Source organism: Camelina sativa, chromosome 13 (genome assembly GCF_030686135.1).
Source record: "Camelina sativa cultivar CO46 ecotype springtype chromosome 13, ASM3068613v1".
NCBI classification, from domain to species: domain Eukaryota; kingdom Viridiplantae; phylum Streptophyta; class Magnoliopsida; order Brassicales; family Brassicaceae; genus Camelina; species Camelina sativa.
The window spans coordinates 521391-543776 of NC_141892.1; the positions used below are offsets into that span (position 1 = coordinate 521391).

The window sequence follows — 22386 nt, forward strand, 5'->3', positions numbered from 1 at the left end:
CAAAACCAAAATCCTCTACTTCGCATTGTTTATTTCCCTTAACCACTTACTGAAAAGAAAGAAAAAAAATAACCAAAATCCTATAAATCATATCTCTCAGCTTGGTTTCGAGAATAGAGCTTCGAGATCCTTCAGTGCATGTTCCTCAGTAGCTTTTATCGCCGCGAGAATTGGATGATAGTAATCAGAGTGATCACTCACACACTTTTGCAGTGTCCCAAAGAGTCCCGCACACTTGGTAACCAAATCTTCCTCGTTCTTCCCCGCTTCCTCGATGAAATTGCAATTAACATTCCAAGCCGTAAATGATTCTTTGCAAGAACCTCCTTCCATGAATGTTGTAATGCTCCTCTCGACTTCCTCTTCGCTTAGTTCATCTAGGGAAACCGTTGAAGGCAGTATAGCTTTCATTAGGCCTTCGTACAAATCTTTCTCCACAGTTTTTTTTATCTGACGCAAGGATCGGCTGATAGTAATCCGAGTGAGCCTCTATACACTTCTGGAGCATCGGGTAGCACGGACCTGCAACTTCCTTCTTCTTTTCAGCTTCATACACGCAATCTAAAAAATCTGTAAATACTTCTTTGCAACCACCACCTTTCATGAAATCATCATATCTACGCCAAGTGCTTGAGGAAACTCCTACGGACGGGGATTGGTTGTTGTTTTGAGATTTGTGCTCCGGTTTCAGATCCGTAGATGATATGATCCCCATATTTTCTCAGCAGTGAGAGAGATCGCGCGGATCTTTTTGAAAATCGAGGAACCGAGGAAAAGGATAGGTCCCAAATAACTTTGTGAATGATACAATTAAGAGATGAGAAGATATATAGGGATTACACGAGAGTACGTCAAGTAGACTTGGTATTTGAGTATTACAATTTTTTATTATTATTAATATATGTTAAGTACGAAGACAGAGAATATCCGCATAATAAACCGACCCCAGTTTACCAAATCAACCCGAAAATATATGTACAAATATCTTACAAGAGAGGATTGTTATATAAATAACATTAAAAAAAAAATCATCTTAAATCACTGATATCTTAGCATTAATTTCAATTAATATATGTTATTTTGTATATTAAAAATAATATTTTTACAAATAAACAACACCAAAGGGTGTTTTTGAAAAATAACATAAAAATATATTTTAGAAACTCTATAATAGAGATAATTTTTCTCCAAACAATCTCTATTTTAGAGGTGAGAAGATTAAAATAAATTTGCCTATAAAATAGATTGCTATATTTTTTCTCTATTTATAGAAAAAAAAAAATAGAGATGGATTGGAGATACTCTTGTTAATGTGATGTCTTAGCATTAGCTTGAATTATTAATGTGATATCTTAGCATCTTAGCTTTAACTTGACTTATTAATGCTATTAGTTTATATGATGGTCACCATACATGCTTGTAAAATTATCCGAGGTCTGATTAGCTAGTTGGAATTGTAAAATTGTATGCACACATATAAATATGGACTTTAAAATTTAAATTTTTTGTTTCGATTACTAAGAGTGTCTAGCCGAAACCCTTTAATGTGGGTCATTAATAATATTTAGTACACGTATATATTTTTTTTTGTGCAAAAGTACACGTATATATAGTGCAAAAAATTTAAACAGAAAAATTCTAAAAATGGGGGTTTCCGCCCTTTAATGTGGGTCATTAATCTATTTCTTAATTTTTGACTATTGATATTTACTCTTTAATATTTTTTTATAGTATTTCATATTATACATTTTTTGTTCATGACTTCCAGTTAATTTAATTTACAGATTTTCTAAAATAATATTTGGATACAAGTTTTTTTTCCTAACATGGTAATTGTTCAAATTAGTTTGCACGATAATTCTTGAAAGATAAGTAAGTACAAACATATGATATGATGTTTGTGATTAACAAACGCTTCTGAGTTTTTAAAGAACCATTTCGTGTGGTTTTGTTGCGTCGCGTGGCCGAGAGAAGGATGAGTCATCAGAATCAAGACACCATCAACTCACCTCCTCCGGCTGCTAATGACGGCTTGGCGAGGAGAAAAAGAGGTCGTACTCGCAAAGAAGAAACCTCAACTCCAAAACCGGAAACGAATTTGGTGGGAAAGGAGGTTTCTGGTGTGGTCGAAGGATCCTTTGACGCAGGCTATCTCCTGAACGTTAAGGTTAAAGACAGTGACATCAAACTCAGAGGTCTCGTGTTCATACCGGACAGAGTCAAACCGGTCACTCCAGAAAACGACGTGGCTCCTCTTGTTAGAATGTATGGAAGAGAAGAGATCAAAAATAACCAAACTGATCAACCTGATCTCCCTATTGGTCAACCAATGAAGGATGCTGCTGTTGTCACTACTGACTCGGAGATTAATGAATATGCTCAAGCTTTAACATTAATGCAACATATGAGCAATGGCGCGGTTCAAGCTAAGGAAGCTACGCCTGAGAAAGATGAAGTGATGGAAGAAGCCGCTACTAGGTTAGTGGAGTTCTTTTCAAATCCAGTAAGGAACAGTGTGACTGCTCAAGCACCAAGTCCTGTCGTGGTTCAGAAAGGTGAGGCTCGTGGATTCAATCTTATGGAGGAACCGGTTTCTCAAAGAGAGAAAGTGCCAGAGGAGCTTCTGCTAGAGCTTGGAAACAAGACGACAACATTGATAGCAAACTTGTTTGGAGGAGAGAAGAAGAAGGCTGATAGCAACATGGAAGAAGAAGAAAAATATATTCTACAATATCATGAATTCTGTAAATATATACATATATAAGGTATATATTTCGTTGTTAATTAAACAATATAACTTTAAAATCGTTTAAAATCCTATTGAATTTAGTTTGACGAAAAAAAACATCTATTAATCTTCTTGTGCAATCTATTTAAATTGACCATTGGTTGTATTTGAATCAATATCGCTTATCACACAAAAACAATTTCTTTTTGTTTGACAGCACAAAACGATATTTATGTTTATTGAATATGTTCAAAGACACGCAGACTCGAAGTATAATGACAGAACTGGAAAAAAAAAGTAAAATAATACATGGCCAATCGCTCTCATAAAGGACTAGGATAGTGAGAAATGTTGAGATTTCTTTACAAACCAACGAGAACACCTTCGTCATCAAACGTGAGAAACTGAACCTTGGTGAGGATCTCTTGCTTGAGATTTTCCTGCATGAGACATACTTCTCCCACCAGTGAGAGGCAACGATGAGTAGACGAATTCTTCCTTCTCAAATGCTTCTTCTGATCGTGATCAATCTGAGGCACGTCTTGTGTCACCAGAAGACTGTTGTTACGAGGAGCTTTATCCTCGTACGTCTTTGGCATCCACGAATCCTTAGGTGTTGTACGTACCTTGGCTAAGAATTCTTTGCCGACCTCTTTGAGAACGTGTAAAATCCTCTGTGCGGGCCTCATCCGAGCCACATGAAGTCCGAATACAGCAGAAATCGCTGTATCAAACTGAACAAACCCAAAACCTTTACTCTGGCCATTCTCCTCAGCGCGAGGACGATATGAAAGATCCGTCTGAGACAACATTATTCGCATAGCCTTTCCCTTCAAAACAGTGTTGCTGAAGCAACCCATAGCATTCTATGCTATAATCCAGAGAACAAACAAGAAACAAGAAAAAAAGATTTTTCATCAGATTCTATAATCCAGAGAACAAACAAGAAACAAGAAAGAAAGATTTGTCATCAGATTCTTAATTGATCAACCGGAAAACCTAAATCAGTTAATTAAAGAAATCTAAAAAAAGTTACAAGTTTTACATCCATGAGCGATTGATTAATGAAGTTTCTAAGGTTTTAACAAAAAAATAGGGTTTATACTAACTATGAGAAGACGAACATGAGAGAGAGCTCCAACTTCCAAATCACTTAATTAAAGAAATCTTAAAAAGTAAAGAATATGAGAGAGTTCATGTTGCAACCAAAAACGGGAGTCCAAGAACGAAGAAACGAGAAGGGATCAAATTAAAGTTGAAGTCATCTTGTTACCGCTAAAAGATGAATCGAAGTTGACGAAAGCGTAAGACAAAGATTCTCCGGTGATCGAGTCGCGGCAAAGATGAACGGAGACGACGGGACCAATCACGGAGAATTTGTCGATGAGATTTTTCTCCGTCACGTCTGGACTAAGATCACCGACGTAAAGCGAAGCAAACCTTGAAGAATGGTGCGTTTCCGATTTCACGAGCGCCATGTTTGTTCGTTGATCAGTCGTTCTCCTCTCTCTCGCTATCTCTCTCTCTCTCTCTTTCTCTCTTGCTTTCTCTAGGGTTTTGGAAATGAGCAGTGATAAATGACGAAGAAGCATATATGGAGGTACACATATATACATGATCGTACGTTCCGTTACAACCGCTTCTAGCTAGCGAGTGAGCAGCACACATAACTACACGCGCCACGAGTATCTCATATAACTAACTAAGTATCAACTCGCATTAAAATTAAATTTTCGTAACTTCATACTTAGTTATTTTTGCACTTCTTTTTTCCATAATGCATGCATGCATGCATGATATACGTTATATAATAATACATTGCTACGGCTAATACTTTATTACCCCAAATAATAAGGCTCTATATATTTTAGTCGAAGTGAATCTATATCAAGCCAAATGTTATTATTCCATTATACTCCAAATAGAGTTTTATTATATGGTGTTAATTATAAGTTGTAAAATGGCCGTGAAACTAATTAAGCGTAGTTAAGTAGTGGCAATAATATTACAAATTGTAGTTGAATAGTGTAAGCTAATATATGAAGAAACAAAATAAAGTGTGAGCTATATAATTTTTTCTTTCTAATTTTACTCCTAATTAAGTGAAATATAAAACCCTACTTAATATTATTTTTAAAATATATTAATTTGGTATATCTGACATGAATGAGTTAAAGAGGTTTTACTGGTTCATGCATTTTAATGGATTTGGAAATCCAAAAAAAATTATGTGTTAATGTCTTATTCAAATCAATGATTTTAAAAATCATTATCAAAAAATCAAAATCATATGTTAATGGTCAAAATCCATTTATAATTAATATTTAAAATTTTACTCTCTTTGCTCCAATATATTGTATAATTAAGATCGTTTACGCTTTTTTTTATTTGTTCCATTTTCTAAAATTTTCTCAAGTTTTTATGCACTTTTTAATATTAATTTAATAATTTTTGACTATTTTAATTCTGTAGTAATTTTTTATTGGTTGAGTTTTGCTAAATGATAAAACATTTATTGCAAATTCAAGCAATAAAAAAACACCTGGAACAAATATACAGTATCATGAAATTAATTATAGTTTAAGAGTTTTTTCTATTGTGCAAATTTTCCGAATTGTCGAAGCATACTGTGTGTAAACATATATATTATAGAAGAAGTTTCTGGTTTACTTGTATGAATCTTAGTATTGACTGAAATTTGTTTTCGAAAAATGACTCCAAGTTTCTCAGATCCTCTGCTCGTAATCGACTAATCGGAATCACTCTCGTGCACGTGCTTTCGTATATTTCTAGAAACCTTTTCATGACTCATGAGCTATAAAGTATCGTGCCTCTGAGGTGTTTTAGATGGGTTTTGCTCAGTATGCTTAAAGGTGAAATTTGTTTGTGTTAAGGATTTATATTCTACTGCAACTTGTTGATGGCTTCAGAGGTATAGTATACTTGAATCTTAAATATAGCTAGCATATATAGCTGCTCTTTGTTCAATCCGAATTTTACTTGGGGATTTAGATTCTGGACAAACAAAATCTGTGCTTTGATATTCTGTCTTAAATTAGTTAAATAATGTGAAACTTGGAAGCTTCAAATTGTGGATAGAAATCTTCTCTTTTACCTTTACCTCTTTTTGTCTCGTAGATATCGAATCTGCAGAATGTTCGGACACAAAAACTGGTGATGAGATCTCCTCTTCTGCATTTGTCATTAGGCCTTCTTTGCACATGTCTAAAGACTCTATATATGTAAGTATGTAACCTGAAGTTCTAGTTCTTGTTATGCGACATCAAGCATAGATCAATATATACTGTTCAGTTCAGTGTTCTAAAGTTAAAACACAAAACACAAGGAGATGTTGAAGACTTTTTTTTTATTTTACTCACATGGAATCTATTTGTTCCGACTCCGATTCTACGGTTAGTGATGGTCAAGAGGTTCCAAAAAACTAGTAGGGTATTATATCCATTCTGCTGCTAGGTGAGGTGGGGAGTGTTAGCAACCAAGGTAACTAATTTATAAAAACAACAAAGCTACCAAAGTCAAGATTTTAGTGTCACACATCGCAACATTGTATAAGATGATAATATTCTTACACCATCTCAATTGCGGATTCCGAAGAAGCTACCACAGAAACCAACAACAATTGATAAAGAACTTGAGCAATACATATCAACAACAATATATATGATGTAACAACAGGAAGCTAAGACACTGTAACCAAAAGAAGAGAGCAAATAAAAGACATATCACAGTGGTCATCTGCAATTTTTCTGTAAGCTTTTTGATGTTGTCTTTGTTCAGTGGTTTCTCTATCTCACTTTCTCACCAACAATTGTAATTGCAAAAACAAACTCTTAAAATCAATAAACAGAAGAACAATCTTTCCTTAGATCTACAAAGACAAGCCAACAGATTCGAATTCGAAAACAGATCTCAATTTCATCATAGAAAATTCCAATTTCGACACAGATGATTGAATCTAAGCTATAAGAACAAATCCTAAACATGTATATACAAAGGACGAAAGTGAAGAAAAAAAAAAAAAAAACCCCTAGAAAAGCCAAAAAGAAGAAGAATCAAAATCCAAAAAAACTGAAAAGTCTCTAAGCGCAAGCTTCTCGTCGAGGCTGTGCGTAGAAGAGAGCTTCCAGATCCGGTGGTTGAAAATAGCCGTTCATAGGCGGATCTCGTTTCCTCACAACCATGGATTTCTTCCTCGGCGGCGGTGGACAAACAGAAGCCACCGGAATCCTATACATCCTGCTTCTCGGCGTCGTACATCCTTCCTCCGCCATCTCCGTCGTCCTCCTCTCCACCACCATCTCCATTCCCATCCTTATATTCTTGTCACTTCGATTCTCTCGGATTTCGAAATCTTTATAAGAGGGAAAAAAAATTTTGAAGTGTGAGAAGAGGCGGTTACATCTTTTTATTATTTTATTTTGTCTAATAATCAAATTAAAAAAAAAATCAGTAGTTAAATTTTCAGATTTTTTTTCCTTTAAAATTTTGGGAGGGAGAACGAAAAAAAAAAAAAAAAACGGGGAATCTTTTTCTCACGAAGCTGTTCCAACGGTGGAGATTTGTTTTCCAACAGCTTAGTGTGAGCTGTAAACAGTGACGTGGTGACATATTATTGGGTAATACCACTAAACTAATGTACCGCGTGACCCCACCGCACCGTTTCAGTCTTTCAGACGCTCCTCCCCACCCATACATAAATTATTGTCCACTTTATTTTATTAATATTTTTAATTTTTATTCCGTTTGTGGCGGCGCGAACTTGCGCGACAAGTCCCTTTGGGCGGGATTCTAAAAAAAAAAAGACTCTTTCCTTTTTCTTTTTTCTTTTTGTCAGCGAAAACTTTTTTATCTTCGTAATCGTACCAATCGGTTTATACTTTTAAACCGAAATTGAAACCAGTTCTGGAAGCAAGTCACGTGGGAGGCACGTGTCTCTTTTCTCAAAAAAAGTCAAAACCATTTCTGAGACTTGTCATTTGTTTACGGTACGTTTCTAGTCCTTATTAAATTTGTTTATTTTGTCAAAGTTTACTGTATAATAATAAGATCAATAGCTTACGGTATTGATGACGGGACAAACAAAATTTATTAAAATCTAAATTTTATGAAATTGTCAAAGAAAAATTATAGTGGGAAATTTACTACGGCTAAAACTAAAAAAGTTTAGTAAAAAACCTAAATAGCAAATTACAACACTTCACTTGACGTTTTTGCTCTACATAGAAAAGTTCATTGGGCTAATACAAAACCCCAAACAATCTTAAACGGCCCAATCTGATTAACAATCTTTACATTCTTATGTCTACGTTCTCGGCTCATGAAGCCCATGCAAATAAACATTGCCGGCGAAAAGAGCTCTTAGAAGATGATGTGGTGGCTCCGGCGACGAATAATTAAATTTTATCATTGGGAAAACAATATTTTTGCAGCCTCATGTTCGTCGTCGTTGTTGTCAACTACTTGTCTTACTAATCCTTTTTTTCTTCACTTGACTCGGTCTTCTAGTTTCAACATCAGTAAAATTAGTCCTCAGATAAGTTTTTAAATCTGATGTTTTTAAATTACAACGTAATTTCTTATACGTATAGTGGAGTTTAATTATTTAGCATAAAACAACAAATTTTATGTGGAAACAGAGTTGTTTGCAGGTCCTTGTTGTTGTCAATGAAAATTTCTTGCAAATTGTAGTTTCACTGAAAAAATGTCAACTTATTTGTGAACATGGATAGCCTATATCATATTCTCTAGGCTATATGATGCTTGTGTTTATGAATAATACTAATAAATTATTAAATTATTAATTGATAAGCAATATTGCAGGTCCACTGGCACTGTAACTGTACTATATAAGTTCATTATAAATAAAACGTCGTCCTATCCCCGTTATTTATAATTCATTTACAGATTCAGTTCTCAGGATTTTTGTTTTTTAAAGGGAATTCAGACTATATGTTATACAGTTATCAGTTTTTCATTAAGACTTTAAAATTTTCACCTTTTCTAGTAAATTTAACAAGTAGTCTAAAATTAGCTGCGGAGTATATATTGTTATCATTATTTGAATATTTAGTATTATTAATAATAGAGATTATTTTTTGGTTGACCCTTATTATTATCATTAGTTAGTATATTTTCATTTATATATTTTATGCATAAACATATTGAATAATTAAGCTATATATATATTATACTGTATAAAACCGCAAGGGTAATTTTAATCTCTCTATGATTAACTGGAGTTAATAAAGAAGTACAAAAACTTGACTAAGGTAGAGCTATAAATTCAAGTATTCAACCTAAAACAAATAACAACAGTTAGGAAAAAAATAATTAAAAAGAGCAGAGATGTCAATATCAATGCCAACTAGCAGCTTTCGATATAAATGCAACAGTTCGGAGAAAATAAAAGAGTTAAAAGAATTAGTCAAAATCAGCAACACCAATTATAATTTAGATCCTAGAAATCAAAGTGACATTTTTATACACGTAATTCCAGAACCACTAAACTATATATAATCTATATTATTATTTTTAAAATATATATTTTGGTTTATACCCTTCAAGTTTTATTTAATATGTTTTATTTACAACACTAACCCCTAACAATTTTTCTAAAATAATATTTCGTAAAAAATCAATTAATAAAACTATTTAAATCTACCTAATTTGATACGTTTATTGCCATAAATAGCTGGACAACATCTATACATTTCGATTTTTCCACAAACAACTCTACACATTAATTGTTTAATCTCATAAAAATCTTCAAACCTACTTCAATAAATCTTTAGAGAAAAAATATGTTAGTTTTCCTAAATTATTTCGGTTTAATTTATAGTTTCCATTTAATATTTTATACATTTATTAAAGGTGATAATATAGTTTCCCTAAATTATCTCGGCTAAATTAATTGTTATTCTCTTTTAAACACTATATATATATATATATTTATATATATAGATGCACTGCATAGTAACATGATCTGTTTACTTTTATAACAATGAATTTTAATTAATAAATTAAAAATGAAAATAATTAATTTTTATATACATTAAACACATAAAATAACTATTACTTCTCACATATCTCTATATGATTCTACATAAAAACACAATCAAATGGTGTACTGCGGGTCAAAACTTAGATAACATAGTAACATTTATACAAAAAAACTTAACCATTTTATTTAAAATCATATATGAACATTAAAATCGTTCCGTAAATTCAATAAATAGTTATACGTATATAATTTAAAAATTAATAAAACAACAGCAAAATAATAAAGAAATATAATATACGTATTTTAAATATTTAAAATTTTAAAAATATAGTCCGGTGGTGTATCGCGGGTTAAATGCTAGTAAAGAAGAAATATTATACAAATATCTAACATTTTTAAAGGTTACCAAAGTTTCTAATTAGGATACTTGCGTTTATTGGTTTTGTTGATCGTGTTTTTCTTCACGATCCACGAGTTCAATTATTTGCCACTAAAATATATACTTTTATATTGAAAGAAAAGCTGAATTGCAAACAGCTGTGTTGTTTCCTCCTAAATTTCGACTCTTTTGTCTTTTTCGAAAGGTACCATTTATATGGCCACTTTGTGTATATCCATTTCATTTTCTACCCCATACTTTTTCTTCTATGTGTTAACAACACATATTGTACTTTGATGACATAGTTATATTCAGACAGATTCGCACTTTAGTATGTTATATTCACGTCTTAGCTTATTTGGTAAAACTATACACTACAAAGTTAAATATCTATCTTTATTTCTTAGATATAAAAATAAAAAACAAAATTTGTGAAAACCATAAATCGTTTAGCTACACGAGATACAATTTGAGATCTAGCTTCTTTTTTCCCCTAATTTTTAATATATAATCATATTATAATAAACTAATTTTTGGGATTAAAACTTGAAATATATTATAATGTGTTAGTGTAATTACTCTATGCTGCTTTTGGCTCGTGGATCTATTTTGCAGAAAGTTTTTAAAAATTGTTGATTAGTCGTACACATAGCCACGCGAGTTTATTTTGTGTTTGGTTTTTTATGTACAGGATACTTTTTTTTTTCAAACTATTCAAACTATCACTTATTTACTATGAAATTGTCGTCTCAGTTGAATTATGTTAACTCGTAAGCTTTGGTTGTTTGCCAAAAAAAAAAAAAAAAAAGTTAAGCTTTGGTTTACTTTTTGGGATAGTTTACTAAAAATAAATTCATTTTTATGATACACTCCAGATAACAATATTCTTTTTAATATGCCTTCGTATACCACCACATATTAAAAGACTGGTGATATAATACATGTATATACACGGTATGAATATTGAATATTTGTATCTCGAGAGTCTTTTAGTACATCGGGACACCTTTATGATGCAATGATACAAGTGAATCTTTAGGTTCACACCGTTAATGATTCCCCGAAAAATAGAGTATGTTTTATTTATTTTGTATTTAATAAAATGAATTAGATATTGAGATCGGTAAATATATCTGAAAGGATTGTTTGTTTTAATATTTTTAATTCAAATATCAAAACAATTAAGTAATAATTTTGTTCGATATGCTTTCAGTTTCAGAAATCAGGACAATCGTGCAAGTTGCGACTTCGTAATATGAAAACACGTAATAAATCCATGAACAATTGAATCAAACCAATTATAAGTTTAATCGATGTAACCGAATCGGTTTGCTTCAAACTAAACCGAAATTGTAGTAATTTCTTCTTCTTCTTTTTTTTGTCGTCTTGTAGTAATTTCAATCTTTCAAAAAGACTTTAACTATATATAAGCACAAATACTTAAGTTCTTATTAATCTAGTAATTTCAAAACCAGAATATCTTCTACCAAATGTTGCATTTAAGTTCTTATTATTATTTTTTTTTTTTATAGATTTGGTATGTACTCGTTAACAATTAAATCTGTACCCCAAATTTTAACTATATATAAGCACAAATACTTAATGTTCACCGGTATATATGGACGGCAGATCTAAATTAACAGTTTTTTAACATATGCAATATCGATGCACGATGCACATGTCATTAAATACTATATATCACCATCATATATATATGTTCACATTCATTTGTCAACGATATATTTCACTTTTTTTTTCCTATTCCGATAACCAGTGGTGATTGATAGGTAGCTAATCAGGGTAAATATAAAATAACTACAAAATAATTGAAAATAATACTATAGAAAATATGATCATGCTCGTGTTTCACGTGGCCATCTTCGAGTAGTTTTGTGGTCCAAATGGAGGGATCAGAGACATTAGGTGAAGAAGCTTCAACAACTGGGAGCTTCAAGGTTGCATGCATGCAACAATGACTCGAGCTGACCATCACATAACTTGTGCATTTTTTCTCACTGTTACCGATGCTTTCAAACCAGAAATAGTTAAGAGTATGTAATAGTGGGAAGTTATTAAAAAAAAAAACAGTGGGAAGTTCTCTCAAAAGATGCTCAACAATATAATTTTTTTTTGTTACAAGAATGCAACTTTAAGTAACGAGTATAAAGTATAAACCAACTGGTATCATAATAAAAATTATCAAACAAAAATAATATTGTAACTGATCATGCTCGTGTTTGGCGTGGCCATCTTTAAAGAGTTGGTGCTCCAAATGGAGGGATCAGAGAAATAAGGGGAAGAAGCTTCAACAAGTGGAAGCTTCAAGGTTGCATGCATGCAACAATTAATCGAGCTGGCCTATTTTCATTTTTTTCAAACCACATTGGTAATCCAATTGTTAAAAGTTTTATTGTGTTAGTTTGAACTTTGAAGTATCATGTTGTCATTGCACCACGAACTAAATTATTGTTAACTACTGTAGAAACAAAGTGGAAATTCATAGTATTCCCACGTGATCGGAAACTTACTTTGGTTTATGACATATTTTAATTTTTGTAAATGTCAAAAACAAATATTAGCCACACAAAAAAAAAAAAAAGAGGAAGTGGCATTATCACCACATTTACCCGCCCACATGGAGTTATTTACAATCGAAAACCATGTTTTGTGAATTCAAAATATATAGTAGCTTATAAACAAGAATATAATATAGAGACGAGAGGAGCTATATAATGTACAGATGATCCACGGACGAAACAGTCAAAGTCGATTCTCAATTGATATTGTCACAGCTATTGTTGAGATTCAAAAACAAATAATTTAGTGAGTCCACAAATTCCAAATTTTGAGTCTAAAAACATGTGCTTAAGTTGTTAATTGTATGGTGTGTCCTTGGGTCTAGGAACTAGACGCAACACAAAAAGTCATAAAACAAAAGAAGTTAAAATGATTTTTAGTTCCTCAATAATTGGAACCAAAGAGATAGGATCGGCTTTTGATCCTATCTTCTTGTTAAAATAATTAAAACCAATCAACCAATTATTGACGGAAAATAAAAGAAAGCTTGAAATATTTATTGTATTTTAGACTAGACATATACCTATTATCGATTATTTTGGGTATGTTAATCAACTTTCCATAAATTTATCTTATATAAATGATGTTAATTATCAAGTACTTGGTCTGTAACAGTTTTAGTCTTGGCAACAGCTGCACAATCAAGATTATACGATCGAAATCCAAATATCCAAAGTAAAAAGTAATACTCATGAACCAAATCATTGGACCAAAACAAAAATCAAAAGTAATTATATTCGAAGAAGAAGAAGCTAGCTGGCTAGGTAAATAAATCCTACAAAAGGAGAGGAAATGTTATTATCAGTCACGTAGATTCTCGATATATCTAGATACACAACAAGCTTGGATATATCATATAACGCATAAATTAATGAATTGTGACATCATATATTTCTTTCTACGAAACAATCATGCATATAGACTATATGGTATATGATACTCCTCGAAATTATAGCAATCGATGATCTTATCGTATATATTAGCACAAAATAAGAAGCATTAGCGTAGTCACCTTCTTAATTTGACTTGTACGTTAGAACTTAGAAAACACGCGGATTTTAATTAAAAATATATATATATATAGTTAGGACCTAGGAGGAGAAAATACAATTAACTAATTTAAATAAAAAAGCAAATATAGCTTTTAATGATCGAAAAGAGCCAGAGAGAATTTGCTATATAAACCCCTTCGTTGCCTCTCTATATCCCTCCCCCCACCACCTTCCTCTCTCTCTTGACATACTCTGTCTCTGCTGCTCTTTCTCTATCTATCTTCCATTAGCCGTTTTCTTCAAAGGCTCATCAAGGTAATTTTAAAACAGACTACTAAAGTCTCCTTCAAGGCCATTTCGTTTCCTCGTTACGTTTACGAACTGCATCCCATTTTTTCGCTTTTTTCTTCTTCTCTAAATTTGTATTTATTTAAAAAAACCTCCACTATAATTTCATCGTCGCAAATTCACTAAAATTCCGTACATTTATCTAAATTTGTTCATGTTGGTATTATTTGAAAACTAATCTTGATTTGGTTAATAGTAATATTTTGTTTGAAGCCGTGTTAGTTTAGATACTTAAAAAAATAGAATTACTTCAAAGTTAAAAAGTATATAAGCTCTCAAAACAAACATTTAACCGGGATCCTGCAGAACCGATCATAGCTATTTTAAGTCAAAGAAGTCAAACAATGGTCAAATCACGGTTAAAATCGGGTTTAAAATGGTCAAAATTACTCCATTAGCCAAATCCAGTCGTACTGCGCAACCAATTTATCTTCTTCTTTCTTTGACAGCGATCAATCTTATCTTTAGTTGCTAGATATTGGGTTAATACAGATACACAAGTTAATTTTCGTTGTCCACACACGTGTTACATACAATACAATACGTATTAGTACATGTATGTTTATATGTTTTGTCTGTATACGTATAGTACTAATAATTATTAGGAGGACTAAATTAGTGGTTGCAATTCGCTGAATCTCTCGGTTCATGTTTTTTTTTGAAAAAAATCTTATCCCCACTTTCTTGGGACATAAGCAACTTTTGTCCATTCATTACACATAATTATTTCTGTTTTTTTGTTTCTCTCTCAAAAGTACAAATCTGATCTGAAAAAAAATCCAAATCGGTCATTATTATCCATGCAAAAATCTCTGTGATTCAGAATTAACATCCTTTTTAAAACTATCAAAAACATTTGTGTCTCTGATCATCCAATCAATTGTTTCAGAAAATGGACTTTGAGAACCGGTACGGGCTTGCAACGTCGCAGAAATACGACTGTCTCTTGTTCGGTACGTACTTAACCGGTATAAACCAATTTGATTACACGAATAGTTTCCTGACCGGTTTATCATAATTCTCTTTAGATTTGGACGATACTCTTTACCCTCTCAGCAGCGGGATCGCAAGAGAATGTGGAAACAACATCAAAGGTAAATAATATTTCTTCTCTCACAATCGATTTATTGATTAACAAACACTTCATTTCTGAAAATGTTTTTTTTTCTTCTTTCTCCGGTTTAATAGATTATATGGTCGAGAAACTCGGTATACCCAAGGACAAAATCGTCGAATTGTCTGATCTTCTCTACAAGAACTATGGAACAACAATGGCCGGTCTTAGGGTACGTGATCGAAATCATCCCTAGGCTTTCTCATTTACATTTTTTTTTTAATTACAATTTTGTAATAACATTTTCTTGTTCTCTAGGCGATCGGATATGAATTTGACTACGATGAGTACCACAGCTTCGTCCACGGTCGTTTAACGTACGACAACATAAAACCCGACCCTGTTATTCGTAGCCTCTTGCTTAGCCTTCCTCTCCGCAAAGTCGTACGTGTCGCATTCACATTTTTTTATATATAGTGTGATACCATACACTAACTATAGTTTGAATAGAAAACTAATAACCATTTTTTATTCACGTAATCAGATCTTTACGAACGCGGACAGAGTTCACGCGGCCAAGGCGTTGAAGAGGTTGGGATTAGAGGATTGTTTCGAAGGAATCATATGTTTCGAAACGCTTAACCAGATGCACAAAATCGATGCGTCTAAAAATCCCGAGATTTTTGATATCGTTGGACACTTCCACCGGTCTGAACCGGTCAGCTCACTCCCCAAAACGCCTGTTGTGTGTAAACCGTCTGAATCTGCTATTGAGAAAGCCATAGAAATCGCCAATATTGATCCTAACCGAACGGTATAGCAAACCGGAATTTTAATCATTACTATTTATTCCGATTTTTTTTATCAAAAACGTGAACAAACGACTAAAAGCTTTTTATATTATTTCTCGTCGCAGCTGTTTTTTGAGGACAGTGTCCGAAACGTAGAAGCTGGAAAACGCGTTGGCCTTCACACAGTTCTGGTACGACAAAATTGGTTTAACCTAACCGGAATCAAATTTAATTAAACAGTTCTGATAGTTTTGTTTAATATTATTAATTAAGGGGTTTGAAATTGACTTTGGAGCTTGTTGCTGTTTTCAGGTTGGTAAATCAGACAAAGTCAAAGGAGCAGATTACGCTTTGGAAAACATTCACAACCTGAAAGAGGCGATACCGGAGTTATGGGAATCCGACATGAAGTCGCCGGATGTTGGATATTCCGGCAAGGTCGCCGTTGAGACATCTGTTACAGCTTAGGAGTGTTTTCGCCGTTGTACCTAATTTCCCACCACTGTCATTTTCAGTTTTTTTTTTTTTTTTTTTTTCAAATGGCGTAATGTCATTTTTGTTTTTCTCGACTTGTGTTTATTTAAATAAAAAATGAGAAATTTATTTCCATCGAGTTTATATAAGAGAAATCAAAATTAAAATATCTACCGTGTATGGGTTATCTACTTATAATTTAAAAATACATTACATAAATAGTATTTAAGTTTCGTGTTACATATATAACCAGAAACTTTCATTTTATAGTTTTTTAAAAGCTGGATCTATCGACTCGAGATAATAAAGAAAACGCTCTCGGGCTCGTCCTCCGAGAATTCAAATTCTCACATCTTTCACATCTTTTGATCTTAGATCTACTCTTACTTCGGTAGATCATGATGATTGATGTTTATTGCTTTCCTAAATGCAATCTCTGTGTGTATCCTCCTCTTTTGGATGACTCTCTTCATACTCTAGGAGCTCCTCCTATTACCTTTCTCGACTTGGTCACATACCAATCGAAGCTCTTTCTCACGTTTGTGAAGATTTGGTTCTATGAAAAGCTAAATAAACATAGAACATGCTCGGTCATCGTACTGATGTCGGCGTTGCTACTGCGGTCCGCTCTTTTTCTTACGACGCCGGTCATTTACTCACCGGTGGCCTTTTCTTTTAGCCCATCCTTTCATTCTGAGGTGCTTCACCTTGCCTGGGTCTCGATTGAAGTATTGACTACTGCCCTCGATGTAGATCTGGGTTTTACTTTGGTCTCCAATGTCGAAACCTCCGGAGAACCTTCTCGTGTATGTAACTGTATTCTCACAGACGGTGATGACGTGCCCTTCGGAGCTGCTGAGACTGGCCTTTTAATTGATCTACCTCCCATCTCAGCATACTATCTTGTCACCACTGAAGTCTCACCCCCAGGTGTCGCTGCCCCTGGAGATGGCTCCCTTGGATCTGCTCCGGCTTTGGCCGAGGATATTTTTGTTGATTTTAATGTCATCTACGCTAGAGCAGTTTCTCCCTTTGCTTTAAACCGGACAGATATACTAATCCCAATGACGCCTCGGAGAAGCTCCGGAGAAATTCTATCCAATGCAGCCGCTACATCCCTTACACAACGGAGAGGATCCATGGCTCTGCCTAACCGAGACCTTTCTCAATTAAAGATGAAGAAACAGGTTTCTCTCTCTCACCGACGACAATCCAGGACTTCCCGACGAGTCTTCCAAACCTTTTTCACAAGCATGATGAAATCTAGATTTTGTTCCAAACTTCCTGTCGCCAGAAAATTGCTCACCGGCGCAAAGATAGCTTCAGTTGACCTAGCCGCCGACAAAACAACATCGCACCTATTTGTCTCTTGTGGTCGATTCGTATGGCATCCATGGGCCTTGATCGTGTTTCCTGTTGGGGAATTTGGTCCATTAATAATCTCAAACATAAGTCCAATTTGTGAGTTTTTGGTGGGCTCATACAGAAATATCTATCTTGGCCCAATTACAAAATTCTGGGGATTTTTGCCTACTAAATTTACAAACCCATTTCATGGTGAAATTACAAATCAAAATGTTCTCACAAATTCTTTGAAGCAAAGGATTTCCCGACATTTTGCAAACTTCCCTCTTAGCGAGGTGTCACCATTGCCAAAGTCAAAGATCACTCTAATCAATATCAGTACGGTGGGGTTTGTTACTCCCTCCGGAACTAACAAATGAGGATATTGGCATGGAATTGTCAAGGGGCGAGAGCTAAAGAAACTTCTCGTCGACTGAGAGAGATGTGCCGCATGTACTCTCCAGGTTTTATGTTTTTATCTGAGACCAAGAATAATAAAACATTTCTGCAAACTTTGCAAGTTGAGCTAGGATTTGATAATCTCCAAACTGTTGAGCCTGATGGCACTAGTGGAGGTTTAGCTCTTTTCTATTCAAAGGACTATCCGGTTAAGTTCTTGTTGTTAGATGATCGACTGATCGACATCGAAACTATCATTAATGGAAACCGAGTTTTTATGACTTTTATCTACGGTGATCCTATCCCCGCAAATCGCGAATATGTGTGGGAAAGATTAATGCGTATTGGAGTTGCTCGATCTGAAGCTTGGTTTACTATGGGAGATTTCAATGAAATAATAGGAAATCATGAGAAAAGAGGAGGAAAAAAAGATCAGAATCCTCCTTTCTACCTTTCCGTGCTATGATTGATTCATGTGGATTAATCGATTTTCCTTTCCAAGGGAATCAATTTTCCTGGATTGGTCAACGGTCAAATGGTAAGATTCGCTGTCGCCTGGATAGAGCCATGGGAAACGAAGAGTGGCACAATATTTTTTCCCACACTAATGTGGAGTATTTGAAGTTGTGGGGTTCAGACCATCGTCCTCTCCTCGCATCGAAACTAACACGTCCAAAGAAGTTTTTGAGAAGGTTTATGTTTGACAAGAGGTGGATTGATAAGCCAGGCCTCAAAGAGGCGGTGTTGGACGGATGGGGTGGTGATGATATTTCCGTCTAACGATCCATCATGAAAAAAATCCAAAATTGCAAACGAGCTATCTCTATTTGGAAGAAAAATAACCAAACAAATTCGGAAAAGCTGATTAAAGACCTCCAAGAAAAGATTGATGAGACCTACGAAGATGATGAAGCATCGTCGGAGACTCTCCTCAATCTAAAATGGCAGCTCTGTGAGGCCTACAAGGAAGAAGAAGCATATTGGCACCAAAAAAGCAGAGAACTTTGGCTTGCAGAAGGAGATAAAAACACAAAATTTTTCCATGCTTCCACAAAACAAAGGAGGGCAAGGAACAAGATCACTAGCATCCTTAATCAGCTCAAAGTGTGGGTTGATACAGAAGAAGGAATAGAAAAAGTAGCGGTGGAGTACTTCAGCAACCTCTTTTCATCCTCGAATGCGAGCAATCCTACAGTGGCCATTAAGGATGTTCCTACTTTGGTCACACCTGCTATGAACGAGCATCTCACGAAAGAGATCTCAGAAGAGGAAGTCAAACGAGCATTGTTCTCCCTGAAGCCAGGAAAGGCTCCAGGTCCAGATGGGATGACTGCATTATTCTTTCAAAAATTTTGGGAAACCGTAAAAGGTGATCTCACTAAGATGGTGAAGAATTTCTTTAGCTCTGGAATCTTTGATGGCAAGCTAAATGAGACAAATATATGTTTAATCCCGAAAGGAGAACGACCTCGTGAAATGTCAAGATTTCGCCCTATTAGCTTGTGTAATGTGAGCTATAAGGTGATCTCAAAAATTCTGAGCTTACGTCTCAAGAAGTTTCTGCCGGAACTTATATCTGAGACCCAATCTGCCTTTGTGTCAGGAAGATTAATCACAGATAATATACTCATTGCTCAAGAAAACTTCCATGCCCTCCGTTCCAATCAGGCCAACCGGAAAAAATATATGGCAATAAAAACGGATATGAGTAAAGCTTATGATAGGGTGGAATGGAATTTCTTAAGAGCTTTGATGGAAAAAATGGGATTTGATCAAAAATGGGTGGGATGGATAATGCAATGCATTACTTCCGTCTCCTACCGTATTTTGATCAATCGAGATCCCAAGGGACGAATTAGGCCAACGCGTGGGATTCGTCAAAGGGATCCAATCTCTCCATACCTATTTATACTTTGCACTGAGGCCCTAATTGCCCAGATTAGGAACGCAGAAAGAGAGGGAAAGATCAAGGGTTTACGTATTTCGAACGCAAGCCCACGTGTTTCCCACCTACTTTTTGCAGACGACAGTTTATTCTTCTGCAGAGCCGATCCTCAGCAATATAAGGAAATTATCGATATAATCCGCTTTTATGGTGAGGCGTCTGGACAAGAAATTAACTTCTCCAAATCTTCTATCATGTTTGGAACCGAGGTCCCGTCCCATATACGTCAAGAGATCAAATCTATTGTTGGGATAGCACAAGAAGGAGGCATGGGTACATACTTGGGTCTCCCTAAGAAGATTCATGGGTCAAAGGCACAAGTCTTTGCATTCGTGAGGGATAGACTCCATAAGAAGGTAAACTTATGGACTTCAAAATTTCTATCCAAGGGAGGCAAGGAAGTCCTGATCAAATCAGTGGCGCAAGCAATTCCGACATATGTAATGTCGTGTTTTCTCTTACCAAAAGCTATATGCTCAAAACTAACTAGCGCGATAGCCAATTTCTGGTGGAGCAATAAAGGAAATAGTAAAGGACTACACTGGATATCATGGAAGCAATTGTGTACTCAACTTTCGGAAGGTGGGCTAGGCTTTAGAACACTAGAAGAATTTAATCTTGCCCTTTTGGCAAAGCAACTATGGAGATTGCTGAGATATCCAGATTCCCTTCTTAGCCGAGTTCTAAAAGGGAGATACTTTCGATATTGTAGTCCATTAGAGATACAAGTATCAAATCGACCTTCGTATGGCTGGAGGAGCATGTTGGCAGCAAATCAGGTTCTTTCGTACGGAATTCGTAAGACCATAAGCTCGGGTTTTAATACGTGCATCTGGACTGAACCATGGATCCCAGATACGCCAGCACGGCCACCCTAAAGTTTAACTAGTGAGAGAAATCCTTTGATTTGTGTTAACACCTTGATAGATTTCAACACAAAAAAGTGGAAAATTGAACGTCTTCGGGAACTCTTCCCCCCGAAAGAAATTACCCTTATTTTGGGGATTAAACCGAGCTTGAATGCCTCGAGGGACGGCTATTCTTGGACTCTAACAAAGTCTGGAAATTATACCGTTAAATCTGGATACGAAGCCGCGAGAGCTATCTCTCGCCCTGCTTGCGACCTCCCTTCTCAGGGACCTAGTGTTACGACACTTAAGGCGCAAGCATGGAAGTTAAAAACATCACAGAAGCTTAAGCATTTCGTTTGGCAATGTGTGACTGGGTGCTTGGCAACATGTCAACGCCTGCATTATCGCCATATTGGTAGAGATAAAGATTGTCCTAGATGTGGAGCGGAGGAGGAAACTATAAACCATATGCTATTTGAATGCCCCCCCAACACGTCAAGTATGGGCTTTATCGACAATCCCTTCCCATCCTATGGTTTTCCCTTCATCTTCCCTATATAGCAACCTCGATTTTCTATATGGGTGTGGCAGAGACTCTGGTGCAACTGATCAAAACTTGAGAATGTTCCCGTGGATGATGTGGTACATTTGGAAGGCAAGAAATAAGAAAGTGTTTGAAAATATCTCTGAATCTCCGCAAGATACACTGGAGAAAGCTATCCAAGAAGAAGAAGTTTGGAGAAGAGCAAATAACAGAGACTTAGCACCAGCGGTAGTAGAAGCATGCATACCTTCGATCCCAATTCCTCAAGAATCCCTTGTATGCTTTATAGATGGATCTTGGCATACAGAGGTGGATAGGAGTGGGCATGGCTGGATTGCGTCTATCGGTGATAGAATCCTGCACATGGGGCTAAAAGGATCGTGCAGAAGCTTATCCCCATTACATGCAGAGTTAGATACCCTTATTTGGGCTATGGAGTGCTTATTAGCGTTGGACTTGGATAAAACCCTTTTTGCTACGGATTGTTCAGACCTCCTAAGGATGACGTCTAATATCGAGGATTGGCCGACCTTTTCATCAGAATTGAAGGATTTTATTCATTTCAGAGATAGATTTGCTAATTTTAGTATTAGATATATTTCCCGAGAGGATAATATCCGTGCCGATAAACTTGCGAAATGTGCAAGAGCACGAGGTTTTTGTTTTTCCCATGTAAGCTCGTCGGTACCTAATTGGCTCTCTTTCGAAGAAAGTCATCTCCGATAACTTAATATATGGGGTTTGATCATCGAAAAAAAAAAAAAGGAAATTTTTTAATTTGGCCTAACTTTTTAGTTTATAATATCTTCGAAAATCAAAGAATATTATCATACATTACATTAAATTATATAATAAACAGATATATGCTATATACTTTCCAGCATATGTTATAAAATTAGATACGGTCGTATCTGAAATAATTATTATGTAAAATCAAAT

General features: G+C 34.9%; 3 protein-coding genes and 2 pseudogenes across 4 annotated transcripts; 3 read left to right on the top strand and 2 right to left on the bottom strand.

Moving 5' to 3' along the window:
- Nucleotides 1-15: 15 nt before the first annotated feature.
- On the bottom strand, nucleotides 16-771 carry LOC109128287 (uncharacterized; annotated as a pseudogene).
- A 1204-nt stretch (nucleotides 772-1975) lies between these two features.
- On the top strand, nucleotides 1976-2764 carry LOC104737792 (uncharacterized). Its single transcript, XM_010458052.2, has one exon. It carries the CDS (start codon nucleotides 1976-1978, stop codon nucleotides 2762-2764), a length of 789 nt encoding a protein of 262 aa, XP_010456354.2.
- A 3799-nt stretch (nucleotides 2765-6563) lies between these two features.
- LOC109128444 (cyclin-dependent protein kinase inhibitor SMR4) lies at nucleotides 6564-7275 on the bottom strand. The gene has a single exon (XM_019234766.2). The coding sequence runs from the start codon at nucleotides 7057-7059 to the stop codon at nucleotides 6829-6831; it is 231 nt and encodes a 76-aa protein (XP_019090311.1). The 5' UTR covers nucleotides 7060-7275; the 3' UTR covers nucleotides 6564-6828.
- A 6310-nt stretch (nucleotides 7276-13585) lies between these two features.
- Nucleotides 13586-16499, top strand: LOC104734225 (uncharacterized protein C24B11.05). Its single transcript, XM_010453753.3, has 8 exons — nucleotides 13586-14012; nucleotides 14935-14998; nucleotides 15074-15139; nucleotides 15234-15331; nucleotides 15418-15543; nucleotides 15644-15913; nucleotides 16016-16081; nucleotides 16203-16499. The coding sequence occupies exons 2-8, from the start codon at nucleotides 14938-14940 to the stop codon at nucleotides 16356-16358; spliced, it is 843 nt and encodes a 280-aa protein (XP_010452055.1). The 5' UTR covers nucleotides 13586-14012; nucleotides 14935-14937; the 3' UTR covers nucleotides 16359-16499.
- Nucleotides 16500-16621: 122 nt separating this feature from the next.
- On the top strand, nucleotides 16622-22173 carry LOC147929080 (uncharacterized; annotated as a pseudogene). The gene is made up of 3 exons (XR_015578551.1): nucleotides 16622-19100; nucleotides 19293-20319; nucleotides 20521-22173. The product of XR_015578551.1 is annotated as an uncharacterized LOC147929080 (transcript).
- Nucleotides 22174-22386: the final 213 nt, after the last annotated feature.